This window comes from Cervus elaphus, chromosome 32 (assembly GCF_910594005.1).
Source record: "Cervus elaphus chromosome 32, mCerEla1.1, whole genome shotgun sequence".
NCBI lineage: Eukaryota > Metazoa > Chordata > Mammalia > Artiodactyla > Cervidae > Cervus > Cervus elaphus.
Genome location: NC_057846.1, coordinates 32511577 through 32539480, shown reverse-complemented (window position 1 = coordinate 32539480; position 27904 = coordinate 32511577). Strand labels below are relative to the sequence as shown.

Genomic DNA, 27904 nt, shown 5'->3' with positions numbered 1-27904 from the left:
CTCTTAAGCTCCCATCTCCTGCCTACCTTTCACTAAACGTGGCCAACTGGATGTTCTCGGCTAGAGGATCTTAACCATTTCTCTTGGTTCCTGCTACCTGGGTCCCAGAAGATGCCCAGATGCAGGAGGGAGGACTATTCTCCGGACCAAGAATCTTTAAGGTGGTGTTGCATTCTGCTTTCTGCTACCTGGCCTTAAATTCTCATAGACTGCTTGGTCCCTGCCTGCCTGCCTTTGCAGACCGATTACTCTCAGCTCTGGGCTCCTCTTGATTCTGGTGACACTATTGCCAGCTACTTTAAAAAATATATATACATATGTATATTTCATCCTTGACTCTCAGGTATCTATTGACAGCTCATTCAGCACGACAAGGTGGTAGGCACATCCTGAAATAGATGCACCCGCCTAGCTCTGGTTTCTGGTTGACACTCGGAAGCCTAGATGGCTGTCTGCGCTGGAGACCGCCCAACATTGCGCTCGAGTTACAGCCAGAAGTTGTCAGTTGTGTGACTGATAAGAGAGGAGGAAAATACACGCGCTTCCACGAATAAAAGCAGCAGGGAATCGTCCTTTTACTTCTCTACTCAAAATTATCTCTGAGAGTGTTTTCTCGTTATTCTTTCTCACTCAGTCAATGGGACCTGTCTGTGCTCTGGGAAAGGCAGACGGCAGGTGAGGAGACGTGGTTTTCCCATCCAGGGCTCGCTGTCTAGTCGGGGAGGACAGAACACCAACAAGAAAATAGACAGAAGAGTAATAGCTACAGATGGTGAAGGGTACAGATAGGAAGGATCTAGGGCGGAGGGTGGTCTGGGGACTCTCTGGGCTAATGACTTTTCAGGTGAATGGAGGTGGGGAAGGAAGACACCACCAGGGGAGGGAAAAGTGTAGGGAAGCCTGCTGGGCTGCGTGCACAATTTTCATTGGTACATTCACACTAAACTAGAACAGATGCTTCATCCGGGGCCTTCAGAAACAGGCTGAGGGTCCAGTTCCCCAGTCCACACATGGCAGCACCATTGAGAGGCGGATACATGGAAATGGTGACCTTCGAAGCTGTAGCTCTTAGGGACGGCTGGTGACAGTTGGACGGCAAGGTGCTGTGCTGACTCTTGGACTGATTCAAGGAGCTATATTCAGTATCTTGTAATAATCTATAACAGAAAAGAAGCTGAAAAGTAATATACATATATATGAATAACTGAATCACTTTGATGTTCATCTGAAAAATGGTAAATCAATTGTACTTCTATTTTTTAATTAAAAAAAAAACAACACAAAAAACAACAAAACTGAAATCTTAGTTTCCACATTTTGTCTTTGGATGTTTTTTTAGCGTCTTCCAGACTATTGCCTGAGATCTGTTTTCTGACCCGTAGCAGAAGAGATATATTACCAAGACCAGTAGTTAATGTTTGGTTTTACAAACAATTAAATAACCATCTGTTGGTTTGCTTCAGTGACTGAGAAAGAACTGTTCAATTGCTATACAGATTAAAATGGATATGTCACACTAGAGCGATTGCATTCTGAGTTCAGTCCAGCAGCCCTGGTCACTGTGTTGTCAAAGAATTCATGCCACTGGCCTGTGGTCGTTTCCATCTCTCCTCTGTCCAATGGGAGCAGCTGATGCGGCCGGGAGCCTGACTCACTCACCCTGCGTCCTCAGTCCTGACTGGCACATACAGGCAATCAGCCAACTGTATTGGATGAATGAGTGAGTAAATTGGGATCTACAAAGATAAAAACTACTCCCCACCCCTCCTTTTTTTTTTTTTACTTAAAGCAATAGACATTGATCTTCTTACATTTTTGGAGGCCAGAGTCCAAAATCAAGGTGTTGGTGGGGACACACACTTCTCTGAAGGCTCTAGGGAGAGGGGTTGACCCTTGCTTGTCTTTTTTAGCTTCTGGTGCTTCTAGGCGCTGCCGAACTTGTGGCTGAGTCGCTGCAGTATTTGCCTCTGTCTCCCAATGGCCTTCTCTTCTATGTTTCTGTCCAAACTCCTCTATTTTTAAAAGAAGTTAGTTTTTCTTTTCAAACCCCCATAAAACGTTGCTGTGGGTGTGTCTATCTCTAGGCCTAGGGCTGGTCTCGAGTGAAGCACTGCATCTCATCTTTGTGTGTCTGTGGCGCATGTCTTCATTTCCTACCAATAAGCTTTGAGCTGCTTGATTTCATCTCTTCCACTTGGTTCTGTTTCTTGCACTGTCGTTTGGTTCTGTGCGTGGGTGAAAGAAGACATCCTGCTGATTGTCCTTCAAACGGGGGTTCAGGGCACGTCTGCTGGAACAATTCCCGTCCTTGCTCTGGATGGAGGGTTAAGATTACATAGAGTTAAATCATGTGTAATACATGTCCCCATTCTGTTAGAATTTCTTTCCTAAAGTTTTAGTTATGCTCACTTATGTTTTCTCTCTCTCTTTTAAATCATTGCTCCTCTCCATACGGAGAAGGAAATGGCAACCCACTCCAGTATACTTGCCTGGGGAATCCCAAGGACAGAGGAGCCTGGAAGGCTGCAGTCCATGGGGTCGCAAGAGCTGGACACAACTGAGTGACTAAACCACCACCACCACCTCTCCATATGGTAAAATACAACTTTGCAGGGAACTCGAGTTCTCAGGGCAGTTTGGGAAATGCTGGGTTAAATAAACAGGCTGTAGGATGTGGCAGAGCCTCCAACATGCTCTGAAGTACTGCGAATATCCTAATGGGGTGACATTATCAGAATCTGACATTGTCAGAATCTCCAGAACTACTTGATCCTGAAACCTTTCAGTGATGAGCTTCTCTTGGGACTAGTTTTTTCACCCAAGGCACTCTGGGGGCAATAGCATATAGCTTCTTTGTTGTTTTCCTTTATTTCATTACATTTTCCCATCTTTTTTCCATTTTTCTAAATATAACATGACTTTCCTTTCCTGGTTTTTCCTCTATTCAATTTTGTCTGCTCCTGAATCAAAAAGTCTGATTTAAATACATAGGTATTGTACATTTGAAATTAAAATTAAATAGCTTTAAGTGTTTGGCAGGGCTTCCCAGGTGGTGCAGTGGTAAAGAATCTGCCTGCCAATGCAGGAGACACAAGAGAGATGGGTTCGATCCCTGGGTCAGAAAGATCCCCTGGAGGAGGAAATGGCAACCCATTCCAGTATCCTTGCCTGGAGAATCCCTTGGAGAGAGGAGCCTGGAGGGCTACAGTCCATGGGGTGGCAAAGAGTCAGACATGACTTGGCTAACAGAGAGAGGGACTTGGGAACTCTCAGGCCGCTGAGTGTTGTTTTAGGGACGGTGGTCACAGTTAGTGTTCTACCTACTCGGGGAGAGGATGAGATAGACTTCCAGGCAAGCAGGCAGCAGAGTGTTGGGTCTGGAAGAGCCTCTACGACATTGTTCCATGGCCGGTAGTGACCAGAAAAGCATTAGAAACGCTTATCCCACTAAAGGTTTTTCCAGAATCCTTATAACCCTAACTGATGACTCCACAGTGCTTTTTTTGAACCTTGAAATTCTCATTACTTGCTTATACAATGTTTCCTCTTATTAAAAAAAAAAAGTCAGATGGCACATATTCATGTTTTAAATTGGAGTGAATTAGAATTAAAGTTAATTCTCTTGGCAGCATGTCTTTAAGGTTATATGAGCTTCTTGAGAAAATTGTCTATTTTCAGATCTCAGGAGTCCTCAAAGCACAAAGGTCAGGAGAACATAACAGATGTCCAAGACAACCCACTGGCAAACTGTCCCCCTCCCCAGCGACTACCCCTCTCTTGACATCATGCAAGAGTCTTGCCTGCTTCAGATGCAAGGTGACAAGTCCCCGTCCGAGCGGGGGGCCATGGAAGGGGCCCAGAGCTGAGAGCATGAGGGTCAATAACCAGGAACCTCCTCTCCCAACCACACACCACAGACCCCATTGTGACATCCCTTTCACCCACTGCAGCCCTGTGTCCCCAGGTCGGGACAAAGCCAGAGGGGCCAGCAGATTGCTAACTGCCAAGGCAGTCACCCGGCCTGAACGACTGCCACAAAGCAGGGATGAATGGATTAACTCCTTCCGGGTTACTATGGAATTTCCTACCTTCACTGCACTTATAGCAGGTTGCTTCGTTTATTGTTTTTGTATGCTGTGTCAGGATGTGGGGTGGACTAAAGAATTGTTTGGGGTAGGAAGACTTTTTTCCGTGTCTGGCTTTTTCCCCAAAGCAGGGATTTTTGGCAACTTTCCTCCATTGTGTGGGCTTTCCCTTTCACCCTGCACAAGCCTCAGAAACCCGCCTCCCCACAGGCCCCCTCTCTTCCTCCCACCCTACGGTTTCCTTCTCCACCTCCCCAGATTTCCTTCCTGCCCCTCTGCTGCAGCTGTCCACGGAGGCTGAAAATCGCTTCTTCTCCAGCCAGAGAAACCCAAGCATCCTTTCCCTACCGCCTGCCTGTGAATGAGGAGGTTGTCCTGGCAGTCAAATTAAATGAATGGCTATGCTTGCAAAATGCACAGTTTTTTCTGCTGGGGCCCCAGTGAAGACTCTAAAATTCACCTGAGCAGACTCGAGGAACAAGACAAGAAATCCCTGAGCTGGGGCTCTCAGCCTCTTTCATCTGGTTGCTGTGAGCTGCAGCCTGGTGTGCTAGAAACAGCCTGGGCTTGGGAGTTCAGACAGACTTGACTTTGAATCAAGACTCGGCCATTGGCTGCTGTGTGACCTTGGGCAAATTACTTAACTTCTCTGAGCTTCTCACCTATAAAGAGGGGATAAAAGAACTACTTTCCCTTTCGGGACATTGGTATAGAGTATGTAAAGTGCCTGGTACTGAGGCAATGCTCAATCAGTGGCAATCCTTATTGTTTAGATTTGTTCTGAGGAGTATAAAAAACTGAAATGAAGTTGAGGAGTTGGCAAGAGGGCTTTTCCCCATGGAAGTCACAGCTGTTACTTTGATGGAGTTGCACCAGCCAGCTGGACACTGATGGAGCCAAGGACTGCTCCCCAATAGGGTATAAGGTCATCATTTTGGAATTTCAGCAAGGATATCTCCTCTTTGTCCAAAAGGACCCCACCAGGAGTGTGTTTCTTGCCCGGTGCCATGTGAACCTGGCCTCCTGCCCTCCCTGCTGGTGACTATCTTATTGTGGGGGAGGGGAGAGAGCATCCCCAAGCCCCCCGGAAGTGGCTCTTGTTAGAGGATGGAAATCCTCCACCATGCAGCGCAGACTCTCGGTTCCCAGAGCACATCCTGAGCTCCTTGCTCTTCAGTGGTCTTTCCTGACCAGGAGACAGCATTTCCTACCTTTCAGAAGTGGGACTGGTGATAAAGGGGAAGACAAAGGAAGAGAATTACTCATTTCTTTCCTTCTTTCTTGGAAATCCAAGGTGGCGGCAACATCAGAAAGACAGATGCTATCTTCTCCCCATTACAGGTAATGACAGAAACATTGCTGTTGTTCATATCAACACGTTTCCTGCCCATTCTTTTAATTTAGTGACAGAAGATGCTCCTTAACAGAGAAGTGGGTGTGGAGTCAGGCTGGGCCATCTCTCTGAGATGTTCAAGGTCCCTCCCGGAAGGACTTCCCTGGTGGTTCAGTTAAGACTCTGAACTTCCACTGCAGGAGGGAGGGTAGTGGCGGGAAGTAGAACAACAAAATGAAAATGAGCAACCAGAGACCCCTGGGAACTGTGTACACTGACACCAGGTGAGAGATCCCCTCCTTCCGTTCTGCATTCGATGTGGGGTTGGTGTTGGCCCCAAGAAGCCACTAGTCATGTTCCCCACGATGCTGAGAATTTTAACCTAGAAACAACCCCACTCCTGCCTTTTTAGTATTCGGCTACATGAACCAATTTACTTCTCCATTTTGTTTGTTTGATTAAGCTAGGTGGGGTGAGGTTTCCCTCTTTTTTTTAATGTATTTATGTTTTTAAAAATATTATTTATTTATTCGGCTGCATCGGGTCTCAACTGCAGCAGTGGGACCTAGAATCCAGGCCCTCTGCACTGGGCGTGCAGAGTCTCAGCCACTGGACCACCAAGGAAGTCCCAGGGCTTCCCTCTTTTGCAATCTAATGAGTTCCTGACTCACCCAAGTACCAAACAGAAAGGCTCTGGGATCCACAAATGCGGGCGGTGATCCTGACCCTGACTTTGGTCAGTGTTTGAAGATAGGATGTCAGATATCATGAGCCAAGTTTGCTTGTTAAAAGGGGAAATGCTCTTGTTACTACAGCCCTTCAAACTTGGAAGGACTCGGAAGAACTGGCTGAAGGCATATCACCTGTATCCTCAGACTCTGCTGTACTGGATAGCTTTGGTTTTTGGTTATTTCAGAGCGCCATGTTGAAGGTGTAGTCTCCACTAATTGTTGGAAATTCACTGGCTTTTGAGTAGTGGGCAGGAATTTTACACTTGGCCCTTCGTGGTCTTTGGCCATAGGCTCACAGGAGCCCCTTCCTCACTGTAAAGACTGCTCACGTGGGCCTTTCGATTAATTTCTCCTCATTCTGCCTGGAGGTAAATGCAGAGAGCCCAGTTCATCCAACTCAAACAGGAGCTGAATCTCTGACTTTAAACAAGTGATGGCACTTTTCTGGGTTTTCGTTTTCTCCCCTGTAAACAGAGGGTGATTAAACTGGAAAACACAAAGTCCTTTTAACTCCAGGGTCTCTGGTTTTGCAGTGTGATTTATAAATGAAGGTCTTGGCATTTGGAGTGAAATTAAAGAGCAAAGATTTGGTATGTGGAGCTCTTCCACCTGAGCAAACACTACGCCCACAAAGTGCAAATTCCCACTGGTAAGGAAAACAATAGACCACCCTTGGAGTGGGAGAGGGAAGGTTCAAGACGTCACTGGGAGAGAAAGACCTCTTTGCTCAGCAGCAAATAACACGCCCACTGCCAGATAAGACGATCATTAAAACCCAGGAGAATGGGCAGCACAAAATGGACAATTACATGCAGTGTGAGAACCTCATCAAGGAACTAAATCAGCATGGTGGGTAAGCTAGCACTACTTTAAAAAAAATACTACTCAGTCTCCTTGGTATATTTTGTAATATTGGGGAGAATCTGGTAAGAAAATTTGGAAATGTTTGGAAGAAAGGTCACGTACACATATAAAAATGTATGAGTACTAAATTCTTTCAGATGCTTCTCTGTGGTTTTCTGACACCCCCTGCAAAACAGATTATTGACGGAAGAAAAAACACCAGACTGACTTCTGAGATCCGGGGTGAAGGACCCTCACACCAGGCCTGCCAAGAGGGCATCACTGAAGCCTGCCCTGAGCAGAAACTGCAGTGGGTGGTGAGGATGTGACCTCCACAGAGGGTGCGCTGCAGAAGGAGCAGGCAGTCTAAGAACAAAGGGCCCGTCCCCAGTTTTGAGGGACTGCACACATCAATCAATACTAAGCTTCTTATTGGACTTGGTAAGGAGAAGCTTCAGATCCAGACTTTATTGTATTTAGAACAATCCAGAAATGTGACTTTCATGGCACTTGAGTTTTGTGGAGTGAGTCATCCTGGTTATACAGAAAGTGTTCAGGGAAATCTTCAAAATAACCCTCCAGGCAGGCATTAGTATTTCCACTTTACAGATAGGAGGAACACAGAGGCACAAAGTTCGGTAGTATTTTCGCCAAAGTCCACAGCTCACTGTGGCAGAGTCGGTATTTAAATCCAGGACCATCAGATGACCAAGTTCTTAAACACTACATTTCACTATGTCTAGGGCGTGAAGGTTTTATGAGTCTGTATATTTTTATGTCCTCCTAGGAATCTTTGCAGGAAATTAAATCAAAAACCTTCTCTTCTATTTTGCAATATGTTCCTTCTCATAATCAATGACTTTGGATAGTCCCTAAAAGTTGATAGGTAATGTTGATTTATAAGAAAGAGAAACACTTATTGACTAATCTTAAAAAATTCCTTGATCTTTATGAATTAAAAGATCATACCAAAAAAAGAAAGAAAGGTGGGAAGAAAAAGAACCAGGGTCTATTAATGCTTATATATGGAATCTAGAAAAATCATTCTATTGAACCTATTTGAAGGCCAGGAATAGAAACGCGAACATAGAGAATGGACTTGTGGACAGAAGTGGGGAAGGGGAAGGTAAGAACTGAGAGAGTGGCACTGACATATATACACTCCCATGTGTAAGACAGAGAGCTAAAGCAAAGCTGCTGCATAGAACTAGGAGCTCAGCTCCGTGCTCTGTGATGACCTTGAGGGGTGGGATGAAGGCAGTGGGAGGGAGGCTCCAGAGGAGAGGATGTGCATATACATATGGCTGATCCACATTGTTGTACAACAGAGACTAGCACATCATTGCAAAGCAAGTACACTCCAATAAAATAAAGAAATAAGCCAACCAACCAGCCAACAAACAAAAACATGTATTTGTCCAAGTTGTGGAAATTTAGAAAGTCTTTATTTTCCCCTTTACACTTAATATGTTCAAGAGTCCCTATAGCTGAAATTGTATTAGATTCCATAACCAAACACAAAAGGTGTTATTCAAAAAGAGGAATAAGGTACTATACTTAACAACCGAAAAAAAAAAAAATAGAAAAGAGCCAGGATCAAAATCAGTGAAGAAGTTTTAAGTTACTACACCCTTTGGATCAAAGAAAAATAGGAGACAACAAACCCTACTTACAAGGGGCTCTGCATTTGAAGATGACCAGAGAATTAACAGAAGAAAATAGGAACGATGCCAAATATCTTTGCTAAGGTTTACTATATGGTCAGATCAATTTCCAAGGCTTAGAACGTCAAAGTCTTGCTTCGTATATTTTATGGTCCTGGCTGCTTACCAAGTAAGACTCATACAAATAGTTACTGGGTTGTTGTTTTTGGTGAAGTGTAATTTTATAACAAAACTGAGTAGCCTTTATAACAAATGCATTATTGTCCTCTGCATTTTACTATGCAGTAGGTAAAATAACAACACTAGTCGATGACTCTCCCACTGCTTTCTGAGATTTCTGCCTCCTTGGAAGTGCAATCAAGGCAAGACGCAGAGATAGAATATTCCCCACACGTGGTGACTTCCTAGCTTTAACTGCCCTAACAGATCATGGCTGTGTGTGGAGAAATCATTACCAGGAGTTTCAAGAAGGAAGAATGCAGTCTCTAAGTTCTAATTCTCTAGAGGATATCAAATGATCAGAAGGAAAACCGTGAAGTCAGTTCAGCTTCTGATGCTAAACTTCAAAGAAAAAGAGGAGTGATAGAAATGTAAAGTTGTGGGAAGACATCGTGTGTACATTTAGACATTTTTGTACCTAAATAGTCTTTTTCCCTCATCCCTCTAATGAGTCATTGTTTTATTTATTTATTTCTATTTTTTAAATTGGAGTATAATTGCTTTACAGAGTTGTTAGTTTCTGCTGTAGAACAACATGAATCCTCTATATGTGTATATGTAGATTCCCCTCTGTCTTGAGCCTCCCATCTGTCCTCCCTCAGCCCACCTCTCCAGGTCATCACAGAGCACCTAGCTGAGAGCTCCTTGTGTTATGCAGTAGCTTCCCACTAGCTATCTATTTTACTCACAGTAGTGTATATATGTCAATACTACTGTCTCAATTTGTCCCACCCTGTCCTTCCCCCGCACCATGTCCGTAAGTCCATTCTCTACATCTGTGTGTCTATTCCTGTCCTGCAAATTGGTTCACCGGTACATTTTTCTAGATTCCATATATAAGCGTTAATTATACGATATTTGTTTTTATCTTTTTGACTTACAGGTCATTGCTTTCTTAATAAAATTACATTATTGCCCATTTCTAAGAGGACAGTCCAGGCAGTTTTATAAATATCAGGATGGAACCGGCCAAAATACAATCGTTTACACAAAAGCCCAAAGTGCCTTCAGCATCTGAGGCATTTGACTCCAGAGGCACGTGGCAGAACAGCCCAGCCCGAAGGTCCAAGGCACGCAAGAGCCAAGTGGCCTGTCGCGGCCCTCCAAGCAGCTTGACATGTCACTCTCCTCACAAAAACGCATGCCACTTGTCATGACATTCTGAGTGCTATACGTTGCATCACGTGTATATAGTTACAGTTTCAAATATAATTTATGATCAAACCAGTCATGAACGGGGGATGAATGAGCAAAGAATATAAATACATACTGGGTTCTGCCTAATTCCTTTTAAGCCTGTGGCCAAGCGGTACTCTCTGGTTCCCAGCCTCTCCCTTTCTCTCTGACCAGCCACCACTTAATATCATTTAAGTCAATAATATGGTTATGAAGTCCCCATTCATAACTCAAAATGGCTGTGTACTTTGAGACTCAGAGCTAAAGCAAAAGACAAGTGTGGAGCTATTTTCACCCAGGCACAGAGTATCTGATTCATTAGTGAAAATTCTCATATGGTTTTTTGGTAAGATGAGGTATAATTTGCCCAAAGTCCATAAACCAAGACCTTATTAGGATTACTTAACACTTAAACTTCCTCAATAGTGAGACTAAAAAGTCAATACTGATCCTCCTAAAAATGATCTGGTAACACGAATTAAAAGTCTAAAGAAGGTGCATATCCTGTGGGAAACAGACTTATAAGAAAGAATCAGGGATGCTGTCCTCCAAATACAAAACAAAAAGTTTAATATAAAAAGAACAAAACAAAATGAAAAGTTAAAAAAAAGGAATCAGGGATGCGGACAAAGATTTAAATATGAAGGTCCTTATCAAAGTATATTTATAATAGAGAAAATTTGGAGAAAAAAAATCTAAGCATCCCATAATAAGAAAATAAAGTATGGTCTCTTTATGTGAAGGTATATTATGCAGTCATTAAAAAGCATGTCAGGAAAATTCTAATATCAATACACTGAAAATGAGCAGTCATGAGGAGAAAATTAAAATATTAAATTTTATATAGACTACGATCCTGATAATATGTTTGGGCACAGAATAAATACTGAAAGAAAAAACAGCAAGTTACATCAGTAGTTTTGTCTGGGTGGTGCTGATTCTGTTTTCATCACAATATTTTTCTGTATTTTCCACAATGTCCACAGTAATCTTGTAATAGTCTTATAATCATAAGCATAACACACAGTACAAATTAAAGATATATCTGGATCATACAAAGCACTGCACTAGATATAAAGCTGAGGAATAAAAGCTGCTCTGTTAATATAACTTTTAAAGGAATGGTCCCTACATCAGCATCATACAGAAACTCAGAAACTCTCAACTATGTAAATTACTGATGGGCTCTAGGAGCTTTGACATGTAAACTACTCAAGATCTTTCAAAGATCTTCACTCCCGTGCTAAGGACATATTCTCATTGACAGAGGCTTACAGAATCCCTTTGCTGGTATTCATCTGCCTGTCCCATAAAACATGACCTAGCAAGTCCCCTTCAGCAATTCTGAAAGAGGGACAGAGGGCCCCAGGTAATATGATGCACCCAGAGCGCGTCTGCAGCTCTGACAGGTGCAAACTACGCCTCTCATCTAAATATAAATGGACTTAGGCAGTTTGGAAACAGTCTTTCCCACTTTCTATTCTGATCAAGCAAAAGAATGCTCTCTTCTTTAGTTCTGACTCTCCATGCTGGTAATTTTTTATTTAGATTCACTTTGCAATCACTTAAATTCAAAGAGAAGCAATGTTAGAACTCTAAGACGACAGGAAGAAAGAAAAGGATTTCCAAAATCTTGTGTATTTGAACTGTTTTTGAAATTGTTAAGTTGAGGAGGAGATAAGGCATTAACAACATTTTTTAAAGTTTTCTGGATGAGCAAAAAAATTGATGTTAACACATGCAGAAGGAAACACTATCTAGTATTTAAGCCGGAAGGAGGATCTAATTTTTAATCAATGGAGTGGAAATTCCTTGGCGGAACATATAAAAGAACTCTGTGCCATTTCCAATTCCTGCCATTCTCTCTTCCATTACCCTTAAATGTTTTCTCCCCCTTCAGGATCCTGCTCAGTGGTCACTTCTCAAAGGTCAGCCTTTTCTAACCTTACCCTCTTTCCTCTCCCCCACTGTCACACACACAGTCTCTTAGCTCCCCAGAGATCTGCCTTTCACACGTTCATTCCACATCATTATTTGTCAGTTTAAGAGCTTCTTGAGAGTAAGATAATATATCACTAATTTTTCCATTTCGAGCACCTAGGCTTAAGTTAGTTAATAGTGCACTATAGAATGAACGAACAAATGTGTAAGACACAATTGAAAAAAGTCACAGGTGAACCCAAGTGCAAGAATAAGGCAGAGCTACCACTAACAACCATGAAAAAGCGCAGTTTATGGCAAAATGATCATTGGCTATGCTTAGCCACTGGCCTCTTGGTTTATTTGGGGGAGGAGGATAGGCTTATTAAAGAAAATTAAGGCTATAATTCAATGCCAGATATTAGAAAAGGGACTTGGTAAGCATTGACTAAAGGGTTGAAGTTTTCCATTTTCAGTTTCCCTCTGTTGCTAGAAAATGAAAGAATGAAGCACGATTGTCTAAGGGCCAGTCCAGCTCTCTGGGGCTCGGGACTGATGTGTATTCTCCTGGAACAGTTCTTCAGAGCTTGCAACCCAGCTCTATTCCAATCTCAAAGACTGTGCTCTTTTCAAACTCTTAGATGCCCCACTCCTACCTACCAAAACTGTGGTGTGCCACAACTAAGTTTAGCCCCACTCTCCTGGTCTGAAATAGTCACCTAAACCACAGGGGAAATTATTACCCATGATTTCCTAGATCTATGTAAGGAAGATGCTTCCAAACCCAAATGCTATAAAATTGTATTTACTTGTCCCAACTCCTTCCCACTTGGGTTCAGATCACCCTTTGCCTGCATATGTTGTGCAATACCTGTTGGCTGTTTATCTCTGCCCACTCCTCTAGCGTGCTCCCTCCACTTGAGAAATGTAGGCAGCACTTGGCTTCATAAATTTTAAACTTCTCATCAGCTAATAAAAGGGTGTTTAGAGTTGGCAAAGGAATTATTGCATAGGAATTTTATTTGCCAACTGCCTACCAATAGTTAATTTCCCAGGTGGTCCTTAATTAGATTTATCCACTGAAAGAGAAGAGGACTAATGATCACCCTTCAGACCTGAAGATTGAGTCTGAGGAAGCTCTCTATAGCACCGACGACTCTAACTGCACTATTGTAATGGACCAGCATTTTCGTCTTACATTTCTAGTAAAATTAGAAGCTGCTTTTAAATCTCTTACAGCAGAAATCCCCATATGCTATGGTTAACATAATGACTTTTTATAAAGCTAAATATACGCAATATGAAGGACTAGCCTCTACTGTGAGATTAGGCCCTTCCTGTATTTTGTTGTTGTTGTTAAAGAGTGTGTGCATGTGTGCTCGGTAGTGTCCAATTCTTTGCAAACCCATGGGATTCTCCAGGCAAGAATACAGTATTTCTTCTAAAAATAAAAGGTGGTAACAGAAGACGGTAGGACTTGTTTATGTCTTTACTTGGCACTTTAAAAAGCTGGTAATCCTATATTAATTTCCAAAATTCAGTAAAGCTGGAAAACTGCGATCCTCATCCCTAAAGTGGTTAGCTCAGAGCTGATCACCAAGGAGGTGATATCTATGACTACATACATGCATATTTAAATTGATCTCATAGGGGTGGAGGGGCTTCTAAACTCTATTCTAAACTCATCATTCTCTACAGATCTCAAGCTGAAGCACAGAGGCCCTGTAGATAAGGCTGAATCTGTTCATACAGATTCAAGTCAGGTAGTTTCCTCGGAAATATACCTACCTGAGAAACCCTCAACTATATATGCAGTATTCTGAGATGGGTATTGGTCCTTTGCCTCAATAACAACTTTATTAAAAGGATTTTATTGTATTCCAGTCACAAGGAGACCCGGACCGTGATGGGCACAAATCAAGCGTTCAGTAATTATTTTCAACAGTGTCCTAGAAGCTGGGGATACTGATCCCGAAAAGGCTCCACCTAAGACGGAGGGAAACGCATTTGGCATTCTCTCGGGGCTCCTCTGGGCTCCACGTGTAATGGGGGAACTAGTGGTCGCCTGTGAACCCCGTAACTGAAGAGTAAGACAAAGGTGGGGCCGGCGGGACGGGTGACTGCCACTGCAATCCCGTCCGCGCGCGTAGGGTGACTTTGCCCGGCGAGGACTTTGCCTAGGGAATGGGAACTGTGCCAGGCACCGGCGTCCACCCCTCTGGCTGTAACGGGATGCTGTGCAGCAGGCAAGTGCCTCTGCCCCCTGGCGCCCGTTCCCCCGGCTTCGGATGAAATTATGACCCACCGCCCCCTTTCCAGCCCCTGGAGCCCGGCCCTATCGCTCCGGGCGCGCAGCCTATCACGTGGCGCGGCGGTGCTCCGGTGGGACCGCGGCTCAGCGGTCATTGGTGGACGGCGCGCGTCCCGGGCGCGCCCATTGGCTGTGGGGGGCGTTCACGTGAAAGGGGGGGTCTGGGAAGGCGTCCCGAGTGGGGAGAGGTGGCCTGAAAGTTAAAGGGAGCCGCGCGGCGGCTGGAAGCTAGAGTCCCAGGTGAGGGGCCGCAGGGAGGAGGCGGGCGGGCTGCTCTAGCGCACGGACGGATGCGGCTGCCCGCGGAGGGCGCCCACCTGAGCCCCGGCCCCCGCTCCTGCTGTCGCCGCCGCTGCCCCTGTCACCTTGGCGCGGATGCTGCCGCTGGCTGGCGCCTCCGCACCTCGGGGCTTATGAGCTGTACCAGGTACGTCCCCCACCTAGCCCGCAAGGCCTGATGCCCGGCCGCAGAAAAGGCGACGAGCATCAGGGACCCTCTCCGGTTCCTGCCGCACACGCTTTCTCAGGCCAGCTTGCAGTTACACTCTGGGCATGGGACACTCTAGAAGGGCTAGAGGAAACTTGCTTCCTCGTGCAGAGGGCAATGCAGGGACCAGAGGCTGGATGGAGCCTGGCCGGACCCACGTGATGCACCGAAGGGGGTCCTGGCCACGATGGGAGGCTGGGGCTGGGAGTCCAGACCACTCTGCGTCCCTACTGTGCCGAGTTCGAACCTGACACTAGGCTTTCCCGGCTGGGAACCGACACTCCTAGAGCTGAGCCCTGGGATCTTGAGCACACGGGAAAGTCGCTGCGTCTCTCACCCCGCCTCGACTTCCCGTTACAACGTAGGGAAACCCACTGGGTGATCTCTCGGGTCGCCGAGGGCCACGGGACACGGAGCGCACCGGCGGCTGGGGCCACCCGGAGCCGAGCCACTTCGGGTCCCCGGCCCCCAGACGGGCCGTCCTGGGCCGGCGGGGTCGAGGTGGCCGCGCGGGGACGCTCTCGCGGCGCCTCTCCGCCCGGGGTGGCCCCGCCGCCCCGCCCCGGTGTGATAACTAGGGCTCCTCCTCCTTGTCGTCTTCCTCCCCCTGCCGGTCACAACTCCGGGAACCCAGCCCAAGCCCTGCCTCCCGGACACACACCGGGGCTCACGTAGTCTGGTGGCGGCAGCCTCCCTGCCACCTCCCTCCGGGTTCTCCGATGCGGCGAGCCAGCTGGAAAGGGGGCTTCCCCGCGGCCCCACAGGTGGGTTCCCGCCCGGCGAAGGATCACGGGGAGGGGTTGGGGGCGGGGTGCAGCCCGGGCCTGGCTGGACCCAGGGGGCAGTGACCTGGGGGATCTTCGAAGCCAGGACCCCCTGGCCTGCCCCCGTGTCCTGTTTCTGCCACCCTTTTGAGTCCAGAGAAAGAGGTGTGGAAGCGACTCAGTGCAAAAGAGGGAGCAGAGAGCCCAGAACATACTAGAAGGTTTGGGCTCTCTTCTGGTATTGTTTGCTGCAGAAGAGGAGTAAATTGAGAACTTGGAGAGTTGCTAGAAGATGTTGGGGCCTGTGGTCTGTGTGGCCAGGCCTCCCTGGGAGACCCACGGTCCAGGAGAAGGGAGAGGAAGGCCTTCAGGCTGGGGTGCAGAGGAGAAGAGGAAATGGTTCATTTGGCAGAGCTGTCCAGGAGCCAAGACTAAAGTGAAGACAGCTGGAGGATTTACCCCAAAAGTAAAGTTGAGGTATTTAGGGAAAAGTTAGTGGGAAAAGAAGAACCATCAGGCAGTATCAGCAACCCAGAATGTCAGAGCTCAAAAGGGACCTCTAGGGAGAAGCTGAAGCCCAGAGAGGTTGAGTAATTTGCCCTGAGTGCCACAGCGATGTGTAGGCATTCCTAGGCCAGTGCGCTATATTTCATATTGGACACTTTTAGATGCAGACACTGTGCCATTTTAACTTATCTCTTTCCTATAATATGCAACCCCATCCACAGATATTTATCTCAGAGATGCTTTGGATGGCGGTGACAGAATAGAGAAGTCCAAGTGGCATCTAGGGCTGTGAATAAGGGCCCCATGGTCAGAGTACCAAGGGAAAGATGCCAACTTTGTTCACACTATGGCAGCCAAACCTTTTGGGAGCAAGCAAATAGAGAAATGCCAAAGGGGTAGGTGGCCACATCTTTAAAACAAAAATTATACCTGGTAGCTTGGTTGTGAATGCTTACCTTCACAATGTAACTTCAGTGTTCCTGGTGAGTTATTGGTGCGTCTGATATTTCTGTCTTTTCTTATCAGAGTGCAAGAGAATGGGGGAGGCAATGTGTTGGCCTCAATACAAAAGAAAAAGATTTGCTTTCTATAAAAGGCACAGCCAGAGTCAGTAGTTCAGCTGCTTGAAACTGTGAAGGTTATAGGGTTATTTTCTGTACAAGTTGATAGATTTTAGAGAAAAATCGCCATGATATGTAACCCTTGCCAGCTGTCTTGAGAGGGTGTGTTGTTTGTCACTAGTGGAACAGGAAAAGCTTTTATGCAAAACTCTCCATGTTCTCTCTAATTTGCATGGAGTGTTAGGGTTTGTCCTCTTTTTGACCCGAAACACTGAAACGTACCCTTAGACACGTCCAGTCTCTCATGGGGCAAGACTGATCTCCTAGGCATTTATTTGGAAGCAAAAGTTTTGAGAATCCCTGCTGGTCTGAGTAACAGCTACTCACAGTCTCGTGACCTTGTCCTGCAAAGAACTGGTATCCAGGTCCGATGTGATCTCTGCTGGTTCAGTTGTGTGTCCACATCTCCTGTTTTTTTTTTTTTTTTTCCCCTGACCAACCTTGGTGACTCATATTACCTGGCTTGGGCGAGGGAAAGGGCAGAGCTCCCAAAGAGTCTGTCAGAAGAGAGGGTGTGAGTACAGCCCAACACATCCTGTGTTGGAACTGATCATTTTCATGCCATTTAAGGATTAAAACACCTGTCCACATGCCTGCCTTTCAGGACACTTAGGAAGCTCTGATTACCTGCGTGTCTCCAGTGACAGGAGTGCGTCTGGGTGTTGGTCATCGCGGTCAGGGTCCATCAGGGAATTTCTGAGTAGGTCAGGAAGGCTTACACCAAACCACCACTTCGGTGCACCAGTTCTTGGAGAATGATCTGGTGAATAAAAACTGGAAGCTATCTGTGAGGATGGACAAGGGAGCCAAGAGTCAGACTGCACCCTCTGTTGAGGCCACAGGCGTTAGTGACCTCCCCTCCAGCGCTGGCAACACAGAAAAAGTGAAGGAATTCTGGGCCGGAGTCCAAGACGAACGCCTGGGCCCCCAGGTGGTTTACCTTCCTTTTGCCGTTCATGGAGAAAGTCGCACAACCAATTCCACTCTGGAAAGTACCAGTGGAATTGTTTAATTCCAGTCCACAGTGCCAGTGGAGTCTGGCTCTGACTCCAGCCTCACGTCCTCAACCTCCCAACCCCCCGATCTTAAAGCCAGGTGATAAAAGGGATCCCAGGGGTACATTTATACCTCTGGGTCCAGATACTGAAACTTTACCAATGCTTTCAACTAAGCCTCTCTAACCGGCGGGGTTAGAACTTGAGAGCAATTGCAGTCGACTACAAGTGTGCAATTGCTTTCACTGATCCCCTTGTGTTAGAATTCTGTTTCCACAATATTTTGAGAGCTCCCCAGCCATTTTCTAATGATCTGTTTTAAGGTTGTGCAGGAAAGCACGTATGAGGGTGGTTTGCAGGCTTGCTGGACGCACGTAGAGAGCCTGCAGTTGACCTTGCGCTGACTCAGGTCAGGAGGAAGCTGCTGTGGCCAAGGAGGAACCCCTCCTCCCTTAGTTTGTACCCAGGTTGTCAGGGGTGGCAGAGGAGGAGGGGCTGGGATGCCCGGCTTTGCCTGCTGTGGTTATTTTTAATTAGCAATTCATTCAAAAAACAAAAGCTGCCTGCCTTAAAAGTAGAACTGAAAGTGTGATTCCAATGCATTCTAACAGAGTTTTGCAATGAACAGAGGAAAAGAAAACTTGAATTACTTTTTAGGTGTAGGGTTTTTTGGTGTTTATTTGTTTTCCATTGAACCCCTTAGTGAATCCACTGACTTTTTTTTTTTTTTTTAAGTTGTCTTGCCCAGTTCAGTCAGAACTTGCCTTTCCAGAACAATTGCCTGGGTGTAAACAAATATAATAGCCAGTTTGCTCCGAAAATTTTCACTTGTTTCACTTTGTTAGAGAAGAAACAGTAACGCAGATATCCTTTAACATGCATCTTGATGGCTACATTCTGGCTATAAATTAAGAACATTTAGAAAGGTTGGGCCATTTCAGACTAATATAGGTACTTGTGTTATTATTGTTTTGTCTCTGAACGTGTGACTTTCTCCACTTGTTCATCACTAAGTGATTCCTGCATCCCGAGGAAGTGCTATTTTTTTTTTGTTTGTTTGTTTTGGAAAATGGGATCAAACCCAATATGTCTTCATACTTTCTCGCTTTTCTTTATATATTTGATCATCAAAATCAGAAGCTGAGGAGCAGATATTATTTATGGGTCTGGTATTGTTTGTGAGACCAGTGATCTCCACTCTTGTCAGAAGATGAGCAACATTTTGCCAGTCGTTCTCCTGAACTACCATCATCAGTCTACAGCAGAGCACCCCTCCGGTGGAGGGGAGATTAGGGGAGGCCTGAGAGTTGGTACCCCAACATACCACCACACACTATTGCCACACTAGAGCCTTTGCCATGAGGGAAGATGTGATCGGCAACTAATCCAGATCCTGTGTTCTGTGATTCTCAGACCAGAGATTTTAATCCAGATTTCATCACTGACTTCTTCAGTTAGCCTTTTGGAACTGTCAAATCAAGATATCAATTTGCCATGGTAATTAGAAATTCAAATGGCTTGGCTCTAGTGTGGAAATAGTGTTGGGTGAGTTTTGGCAAATCTTAAGATATCTGAGATGTTTTACTATATTCATTCTGTTTTCTTGGTTAGAGAAGTTCTATTATTTTAGAAAAGATAAGACAGTACAAAGCAGGAAAACAGAAATCTCCTAAAATCCCATCACCTTGATATTTTGACAAGTCTCTAGTCTTTTTTCTGTGCATATATGTAGTAATTTTGCCCTACAAGTCTAGTCTGTCTGTATAATTTTATCTTCTCCATTTTTTACATTGAAAGTGAAAGTGAAAGTCGCTTAGTCATGTTTGACTCTTTGTGACCCCATCAACTGTATAGTATAGACTTGATTGTATAGACTGGACTGTATAGAATTCTCCAGGCCAGAATACTGAAGTGGGTAGCCTTTCCCTTCTCCAGGGGATCTTCCCAACCCAGGGATCGAATCCAGGTCTCCTGCATTGCACATGGATTCTTTACCAGCTAAGCCACAAGGGAAGCCCAAGAATGCTGGAGTGGGTAGCCTATCCCTTTTCCAGCAGATCTTTCCAACCCTGCAGTCAAACCAGGGTCTCCTACATTGCAGGTGGATTCTTTACCAATTTAGCTATCAAGGAAACCCATTTTTTACATTAATCATATATTATGAATTTTTATGCCTTTTAAGTCTTTTTTACAAATAATGATTTAATGATATAAAATTGTATCACATGAATATAGTATATTTGATTTAATTGGCTACCTGTTATTGGTCATTTAGTTTATTTTCTCACATTTCCCCCTCTACTTAATGTTGCATCAAATAGTTTAATACATTAATCTTCATGCATTTTAAATTATTCCCTTAAGTTTAACACCTGTATGTGATATAAGAACCCACAAGTATAAGATTTAGAAATTTTGTGCCATTTGGACTAATACAGATATTTGTATTATCTTTTAAAATTCTTTCCTAACTCATTAGGTAAAAACAGGCACTGTTTTCTAATCTAAATTTCTTAAATTACTTACAAGCTTTGACATTTTGCATATTTATGAGCCACTTTTAAATTTCTTCCATGGATTGTCTATTTATGTTCTTTGCTCATTTTCTACATGGAATATTTGACTTTGTTATTATTTTATAAAACCTCTTTATATATTAAGGTGTTAACACTTTGCTGCCATGCTTTTTGGAAAATATCTTCCCAGTTTGTTTTGGTTTTTTTTTTAGTTTTACTTACTTTGTTCCCTTATACAAAAAACATTGTTTTTATGAAGTCAGATTTAATGTAATCTTTAGCATGATTCTCTTTGCTTTTTATTCTTATAGAGGCTGTTTTCATTGTAGAAAAAAACAATTATTCACTGATACGAAAGGTTTAAAAATACTAAATTGCTGGCACTTTTTAAAAAACATACTAGAATATAAAAATCAACTGTACATTGAATGAAGACAGGTTGGGGGTCTGTCTTCACTACTGAATCCAGGGTCTGGCATCATGCCTGGCACAGACAAATGTGCCTGGCAAATGACAATCAGTATTTGTGGGATGAATTCGTTTCTTTTTATTGGATGAAAGTATTTACCAAACTGTGCTCAGCAAGGTGTGCCACAAAAAATGGAGGCTTCCCTCATTAGGAATAAGTTTTGGAAACTCCACAAACCATCCTCTTTTCATTATTCCCCATAATCATCAGTGTACTGAAGGCCTCAAGAAGTCCTGACAGGGAAGCCCATGAACTGGTTTTAAGACCAGTGGTTCCACACTTCTTTGGTTTTAACCTGGGGCCTCCCCCCCCCGCCCCCGCCCACCCTCCACTTACACTTTTAATGTCCCCTGAAACCATGGTCACACTGGACCACTCTTGAGTTAACAATGAGCTGTGGCCACGTGGGCAGAGATGAAGGCAAACGCAGCTTGCCGGTCCCTGTTGGAAGGATGAGTCTGAATGTGTCTGACCTCCTTTCTGTTTTGTCTTTCTCCTTGGCCAGGGTTCTAGCGTGTTCCTCTAGCCCCGTGATGGCCGTGGACATCGAGTGCAGGTACAGCTGCATGGCCCCCTCCTTGCGCAGAGAGCGGTTCGCCTTCCCGATCGCCCCAAAGCCAAGCAAACCTCTGAGGCCTTGTATTCAGCTGAGCGGCAAGAATGAAGCCAGTGGGACGGTGGCCCCGACGGTCCAGGAGAAAAAGGTGAAGAAGCGGGTGTCCTTTGCCGACAACCAGGGGCTGGCCCTGACGATGGTCAAGGTGTTCTCCGAGTTCGATGACCCGTTAGATATTCCACTGAACATCACCGAACTCCTGGACAGCATCGTGAGCCTGACAACAGCGGAGAGCGAGAGCTTTGTGTTGGATTTCTCGCAGCCGTCGGCAGACTACCTGGACTTCAGAAATCGGCTTCAGACCGACCACGTGTGCCTGGAGAACTGCGTTCTGAAGGACAGGTCCATTGCGGGCACCGTGAAGGTGCAGAACCTTGCATTTGAGAAGACGGTGAAAGTCCGGATGACCTTTGACACCTGGAAGAGCTTCACAGACTTTCCCTGTTGCTACGTGAAGGACACATACGCAGGTTCAGACAAGGACACGTTCTCCTTTGACATCAGCTTGCCTGAGAAAATTCAGTCTTACGAGAGGATGGAGTTCGCTGTCTGCTACGAGTGCAGTGGACAGACGTACTGGGACAGCAACAAAGGCAAAAACTATAGGATCATCCGGGCGGAGCTGCAGTCTACCCAGGGAACAGCCCAGCCGCCAAACGGACCAGATTTTGAAATAGCCTTTGACCAGTTTGGAAGCCCTCGGTGTTCCTATGGTCTGTTTCCCGAGTGGCCTAGTTATTTAGGATATGAGAAGCTTGGGCCGTACTACTAGTGACAGCCTGGGATGGAGCCGGGCTCAGTGGGCGCGGACGAGCCAAGCTGCAGTCATCCTGGGGTGGAGATGGAAGCCCAGAGAAAAGCTGAACTGCCATCAGACACAGTTTTGAAAATAACGGATCCTAGTCACTTTTCTCCTTCAATCAACCAAGACAGCCAGGTTTAGATCACAGGACTGGGTTCACGCTTGGAGGAGATGGCTGTGCTGGTCTGTTTGGCAATGAGGGTCTGAGGAGGATGATGCTGGAAAGGGTCTGGACAGGACCCGGGCTTGTGGGCAGCCCTGGCCAGGCCAGAGGATGTTGGCTCAATGATAAGGAGTCCCTCTCCTCTTGGGTGTGGGAAGTCAGTCCCCTGGCAAGCCCTCGGTCCTCCCCGTGGCCCCTCTTCTGGGGGTCTTCGCCACCCAGCCAGGGCCTTCTCACCTGTTGCAGCTGCCCTGTGTCTACATGGGCTTCACACTTTATCTTTGCATTTTTGTGCACTTGGTTTTCTTCCACAGTTCAGCTGATGTTCAGGAAAAGATGATACAGGCCTATCAACTTGTGATGGAGACGGGCATTTCCTCTTTCTGACCCCGCTTTGACAGCCCAGCAGAGGACGACACACCAGCTCTGGGAAGTCAGCTGGTTCCTGGGTGGTCTCACCAGCGGTGCACTAGGCTGATGCCAGCAGGACAGGCACGAGGGGGACACTTAGCTTCTCCTCTTGGCTTTGGGGGAGCTTTCTAAGCCCTCACTCTTACCCTGAGTAACCGGACAGCTTGGTTACAAGACTTGTTGTAACTTGCTCAGCTGACTTGCCCGTGTCTCTCTCTTCACAAAAGGATTTTAGAATCTCTTTTCCTGGAGAGTCATCATTTACGCCGTGTTTGGGATGTTTGGATTTGCAGATTCAATATATCCTCCACACCTCCAGAAAACATTTGGTTTATTTTTACTGTGATTTACAACATCCACGTTGTAAACAACATTTTACCAGCCCCCACAGACTTTGATTTGGTTGTTCTTATTTATGGTGTGTGGGTGTGGAAAAGGATGGGGAGAAAAACCTCACCAAGTTCTCAGATTTGATTTTTACTGTTTGCCAACTCTGAAATATCATAGACTCATTGTTCTTAACCATATTGGACTAAAGCATTACAAGTCTGTTGGTTCACACTGTTGTGAAATTCCTGGGACTTTCCTTGTCCAATGGATCCCCAAACCCTGTGATTTTTCTTGGGCAAGATTCATTGGTACTTGGGAGTGTTTAAAAAGTACTTTTATATGTGTATTTGTAGAAGGTTTGGGTTTTGTTTTTATTTTTGGAACTTAATTAAAAGACCGTCTCGTTTTTCTTCTGCCTGATCTTACTATAGTGAGGTCTTCCTAAGGGGAGGCAGGAGATGGGGTGCCTCACTCCCTAGATCTGGGGACACAGACCCTGGACTCTGCAAGCAAAGAGTCTTCTTTTGCTTGCATTCTCCAGATCAGTTGGAAGAGACCTCCTGCTTTCTGTGGCTTTTGTAAATCAGCATTGAGCAGATCTCAAGTGTCTTGGCTCCTAGAGTTTTGTGGTTGGGTTTTTTTTTCCTTTTCTTTTTCAAACTTTAGTTTTGATTTTTTAAAATGCTCTTAAGTGGTGTTCCACAGAGTTCTTATCCCTAAAACTGGCTGTGATTAGTCTGCAACCTAGTGCTTTATTTTTTATGTCTCTCCCAGGTGGCCAGCACTGGGGGATTACATGCTAATGTAATATAAGGGACAATCACATTTTTTTCTTACGCCGACATTGGGCAGAACTGAGTTTTATCTAAGCATGTCTTACATCCAGTACACAGACAAGATTCTCTGTGTTACAAATCTGGTGATCAGAATTGTTATACAAGAGTGTAAATCTACATCATTTGGAAGCAAACCTAATTTTATACGGGTCATGAATTTATTTTGCTTTAAGAAGTCCCCTCCCTCCTCCTGCAGTTTATGGAAGGTACAAAGTGTACTGTCATTTCCTTATGACCAGATCCTTCTCTGTTAGTAAGAAAAATGTCTCAAGTGACTTCTGTATGGTTTTCAGTCATTGTGATCTGAAGGCATTCCCATGTCAAAATTTGAAATATGGTAATTCAGTGATAAGTATCTCTTTCAAAACAACCACAAACCCTCCCCCTACCCTTCTTTCCTCCCAGCTCACCCCAGCTTTTCTGCTGGGGGCACTGGTTGCAAACCCCCTCACCAGTGCACCTGGGTTGCTCACCCCACTGGGCAAGTCCTTACCTGCTGGCAAAGAAAGACCCTTCTCTGACTAAAGCAAGTGCCTGCCCGAGCTCCCTGGCAGCATTGTCAGGCAGTGAGGTTTCGGCCTCTGAAGAGCACTATCTCCTCTTTACCAGTCAGTCTGTCTCCTCTTGGGCTTCCCACATGGTGCTGGTGGTGAGGAACCCACCTGCTAATGCAGAGAACTTAAGAGAAGTTTGATCCCTGGGTTGGGAAGATCCCCTGGAGGAGGGCCTGGCAACCCACTCCAGTGTTCTTGCCTGGAGAATCCCACAGAGAGGGGCTTGGCGGTCTACAGTCCATAGAGTCGTAAAGAGTTGGACACTACTGAAGTGATTTAGCAGGCACACATGCTGTCTGCTCTGGGGCCAATTCTCTTCCAGGATATCAACAGCTGGTCTCAGGACCTGCTCCCAGGGGCTCTCTCCTTGGTTGCTAACTCACCAGCAGGAATATGTCTGCACACTTCAGAAAGGGACAGGTTCCTTATCTGGAGACATGACTGCAGCCTGACCTGTAGGTCTGACCCTCTTGGTTATGATGACAAGTGGCCCCGTTCCCAACTTGCCCCCCCGCCCCCGCAAAGGACCAGCCTTCTGCCAGTGGTGCAGCTGTCCAGGGGCGGGGAGGCAGCTTCATTTCTGTTTCATATTTATTCCCCCATGTGTCCTGGGGAGTGTTTGCAAATTAGGTGCAATAAATAAACTAGGTGCTCTAAAGATAGATTTTATACAATAAGCTTTCAGTGTTTCTTGGAAGATGGCAGCATTTGGGCAAGATTGTTTTTTTCTTCAAGTGTTCTTGTTACAGGTGAGAAACAGTGAAGTTACATAGTTCTCCAGAGATTAAAACAATTTCAGAGTCAGGGTAGGATGTATTTTCTAAGGTTGAATCTGAACGGTGGCAAAACATTACTCTTTCAATGTTTTCTGAAGATGTAAATTTTAAACTGCTAAAAGAATATTTTGTGGTTTTGATCTTTGCCTATAATTTGACATTTCTAAAAACAAGCATTACTTGTAGCCACTGGGATACTAAATGACTTCTATATATATATGTGTGTGTGTGTATAAACCCCCCAAAAGTATTTGCTCACTTTTCAGAAGTGCTGTGGGCTAGGGTTTCCCTCTCAATGGACAGTGAGTGAAAACTTCAGTGTCCTTCCTTCAGAGCCCTCGACTGGATGTGATTTGCTAGAGAAAGCACCATGGCTTCTGCCCTGGGAGGTCCTGACGTCCTCGTCTCTCCTGAAATGACCACAGACATTGGGGCTGAGATGTTATACTTACAATGCGATCTCTCAGGTCATCTGAAGACAGTTTGCCAGCGTATCTTCACCTCCTGAAGTGGGACACATCTGAATGGAGAAGGACAGACAGCTGTGCGGACGGGCAGCTTTTCCTTGTTAGGGTTGTAAAGCATTGGAGTGCAAGTTGTAACGCTGTGGATGCTTTGAGTCCTGTTTATCAGTTTCTAGAGTCGTCTGGACCTGTGAGGACTCCAAGAACACAGCTGTGATGGTGGCAGTCCACTCTTACTTCTATGTGAATGTAGAACCGGAGACTCAACTTCATTTTTGTGCCTAAAAGTGCCTTGTCGAGAAAGTTCACAGGTTTTTTAAAAAAAATACATATTTTTGTACACAAAGGGGAAATGCACTTTAAAAATCACAAGAATGGATGCCTTGTGTGTGGTATAAGAGAGTGGTTTGTTTGGATCTCAAATGCAAAAATGTAATAAAGGTAGAAAACCCCAAACGGAAAGTGTCCTATTTTAAAACTGACTCTCTTAGAGTCAGAGGATGGGGAGCCACATTTTCAATCAGTGTGTTTCCACATATAGAAAGCCAGTTTCCAAAAGGGCTAGGACACAATCAGCGGCTAAGCTGAAAAGCTGGAAGATGCAGAGAAGGGAGTAATTGCTTTTTAAGCTGTTAAAGCAGCCAAGGCTGATTACAACTAAGAAAGTGATTGCCAGGGAAGAGGCACAGGGGCCTGAGTTGTTATGAATCATTTTTAATGATCTGAGGGCAGGTCTCTTCCTACCCTCTCACTTGCTCTCGAAGAGTATTTTTGGTTTAGTGTATGCAACAGTGGGAAAACTAATAAGCAGCTATCATAACTTTGAACTGCTTAATCAGACAGACTTTGCAACCAGCAAACCACACAGCTCCTAGTGGGGCCCTGCCTCCATGGGGTGCAGGACATTCACCCTAAGTAAGAGTTCAGAGATGTTTTATTTCAAAGTTCAGAAGATGGGATGCAGGCAAGGTCAACTGCTGCCAGATATTTTCTGCCAATCAGTCTCAGCTGCAGGGGAAAGGCAGCGGTGGTTCTGCCGTAGAAAGAGCATTTTCAGTCTTAGCACCTGGTCGATAAGTGCCCAAAGCGAGCTACAAGCGTAACCGTCTTTCTCAAGCCTGGCAAACACTGCCCATGTTTTGGCTTTCCAGAAATAAGGGGAAAAAAATAACACTCGTTTTTATGAATGTCGACTTGAGATACAATGTGGTTTTCATAATCATTACATAATTCTCATTTATGAGACAGACATTCAGGAGATGTCTAGAGTAAAAAGAAACAAGGAAAGAAAAAAAAAAAGCCAAACCACTTTTCTAAAGCAACGTCCCCAGAATAGCAAATATCCAGCTATGTGAATAATTCAAAGGAATATTTATTGCTCATGGGCAAGCCCATTTCTAGGTACTGTTTCTTTCTTTTCTTTTTTTTTTACTTCAGTTTTGCCCGTACTGGGTGCAGGGTCTACGTTGCTGCATGCAGGCTTTCTCTTAATTGCAGTGATCCGGGGCTACTCTCTAGTTGCAGAGTATGGGCTTCTTGCTGCCGTGGCTTCTTTTGTGGAGCGTGGGCTCTACGCGAGCAGGCTTCAGTAGTTGGGAAACATGAGCTTCATTGCTCCGTGGCATCTTCCCGGACCAGGGATCAAACCTGTATCCCCTACATTGGCAGGCGTGTTCTTACCCAGTGCACCACCAGGGAGGTCGTCTAGGTGCTGTTTCTACCCAACCCTGTATGAGACAGTCACGTTTTAGGTGAGTCCTCTAGGGGCCGTGGGAAGTGGTGGGTGGTGCTGCCAGGGGTATCAGCAGTCGGTAAGCCTGGCGTCTGGCCTTGACCCTGCTGCCCCCTGTCAACTCTCTGCTGACAGGGTTCTGAGTATTTTTAGCAGGAATAAGGTAACTAGGGGTTCTGGCGGTGCCCTGAGTACTTCTTAGAGTTGGCCAACATGTTTGCTTTTAAAATGCTTCTAAATATAAACTTGTAAGAAGTGCCACGTACACTTTGCATTCTTCATGAGGATCACAGGAACAAAAGCATTCCAGACAACGGTGTGGACTTCAGAAAACCATCGGTGTTCACGCTGAAAGGGCTATCTGGGAGCTCTTTTTATGGATTAAGAGGCAAAGGCCCTTGGTGTGTTCCCGAGAGTCACAGAGTCAGTTGGTGGCAAATCTGAGGGGACTGCGCATGAGAGTCTCTTTTCCAAGAACTGTCCCCCCAGACTGGAGGCTCTCTCACAGAACCGAAACTAAAATGGTGATTCTGAAAAGAAGTTCCTCATGCTGGAGAGATGTGATTCCCTGGGGAGGCAT

At 45.3% G+C, this 27904-nt stretch overlaps 1 protein-coding gene and 1 long non-coding RNA gene across 3 annotated transcripts; one reads left to right on the top strand and one right to left on the bottom strand.

Annotated features, from left to right (window-relative positions):
* Positions 1–1244: 1244 nt before the first annotated feature.
* LOC122687874 lies at positions 1245–17576 on the bottom strand. The gene is made up of 2 exons (XR_006339248.1): positions 17288–17576; positions 1245–2313 (listed from the first exon to the last, which is right to left on the bottom strand). It is a non-coding gene; the product is annotated as an uncharacterized LOC122687874 (long non-coding RNA).
* PPP1R3B (protein phosphatase 1 regulatory subunit 3B) lies at positions 14463–26048 on the top strand. 2 transcript variants are annotated; one of them, XM_043893601.1, is made up of 2 exons: positions 14463–14709; positions 21146–26048. In XM_043893601.1, the coding sequence occupies exons 1-2, from the start codon at positions 14573–14575 to the stop codon at positions 22026–22028; spliced, it is 1020 nt and encodes a 339-aa protein (XP_043749536.1). In that variant the 5' UTR covers positions 14463–14572; the 3' UTR covers positions 22029–26048. The 2 variants fall into 2 exon arrangements, with proteins under 2 accessions (XP_043749536.1, XP_043749537.1); XM_043893602.1 differs by lacking the exon at positions 14463–14709 and adding an exon at positions 15237–15533.
* Positions 26049–27904: the final 1856 nt, after the last annotated feature.

Bases quoted from the DNA above. Each gene is read 5' to 3' on its own strand.
- PPP1R3B (XM_043893601.1), top strand. From the start codon at position 14,573: ATGCGGCTGCCCGCGGAGGGCGCCCACCTGAGCCCCGGCCCCCGCTCC. The intron at 14,710-21,145 runs GTACGTCCCCCA...CTCCTTGGCCAG, and splicing joins GGGCTTATGAGCTGTACCAG to GGTTCTAGCGTGTTCCTCTA.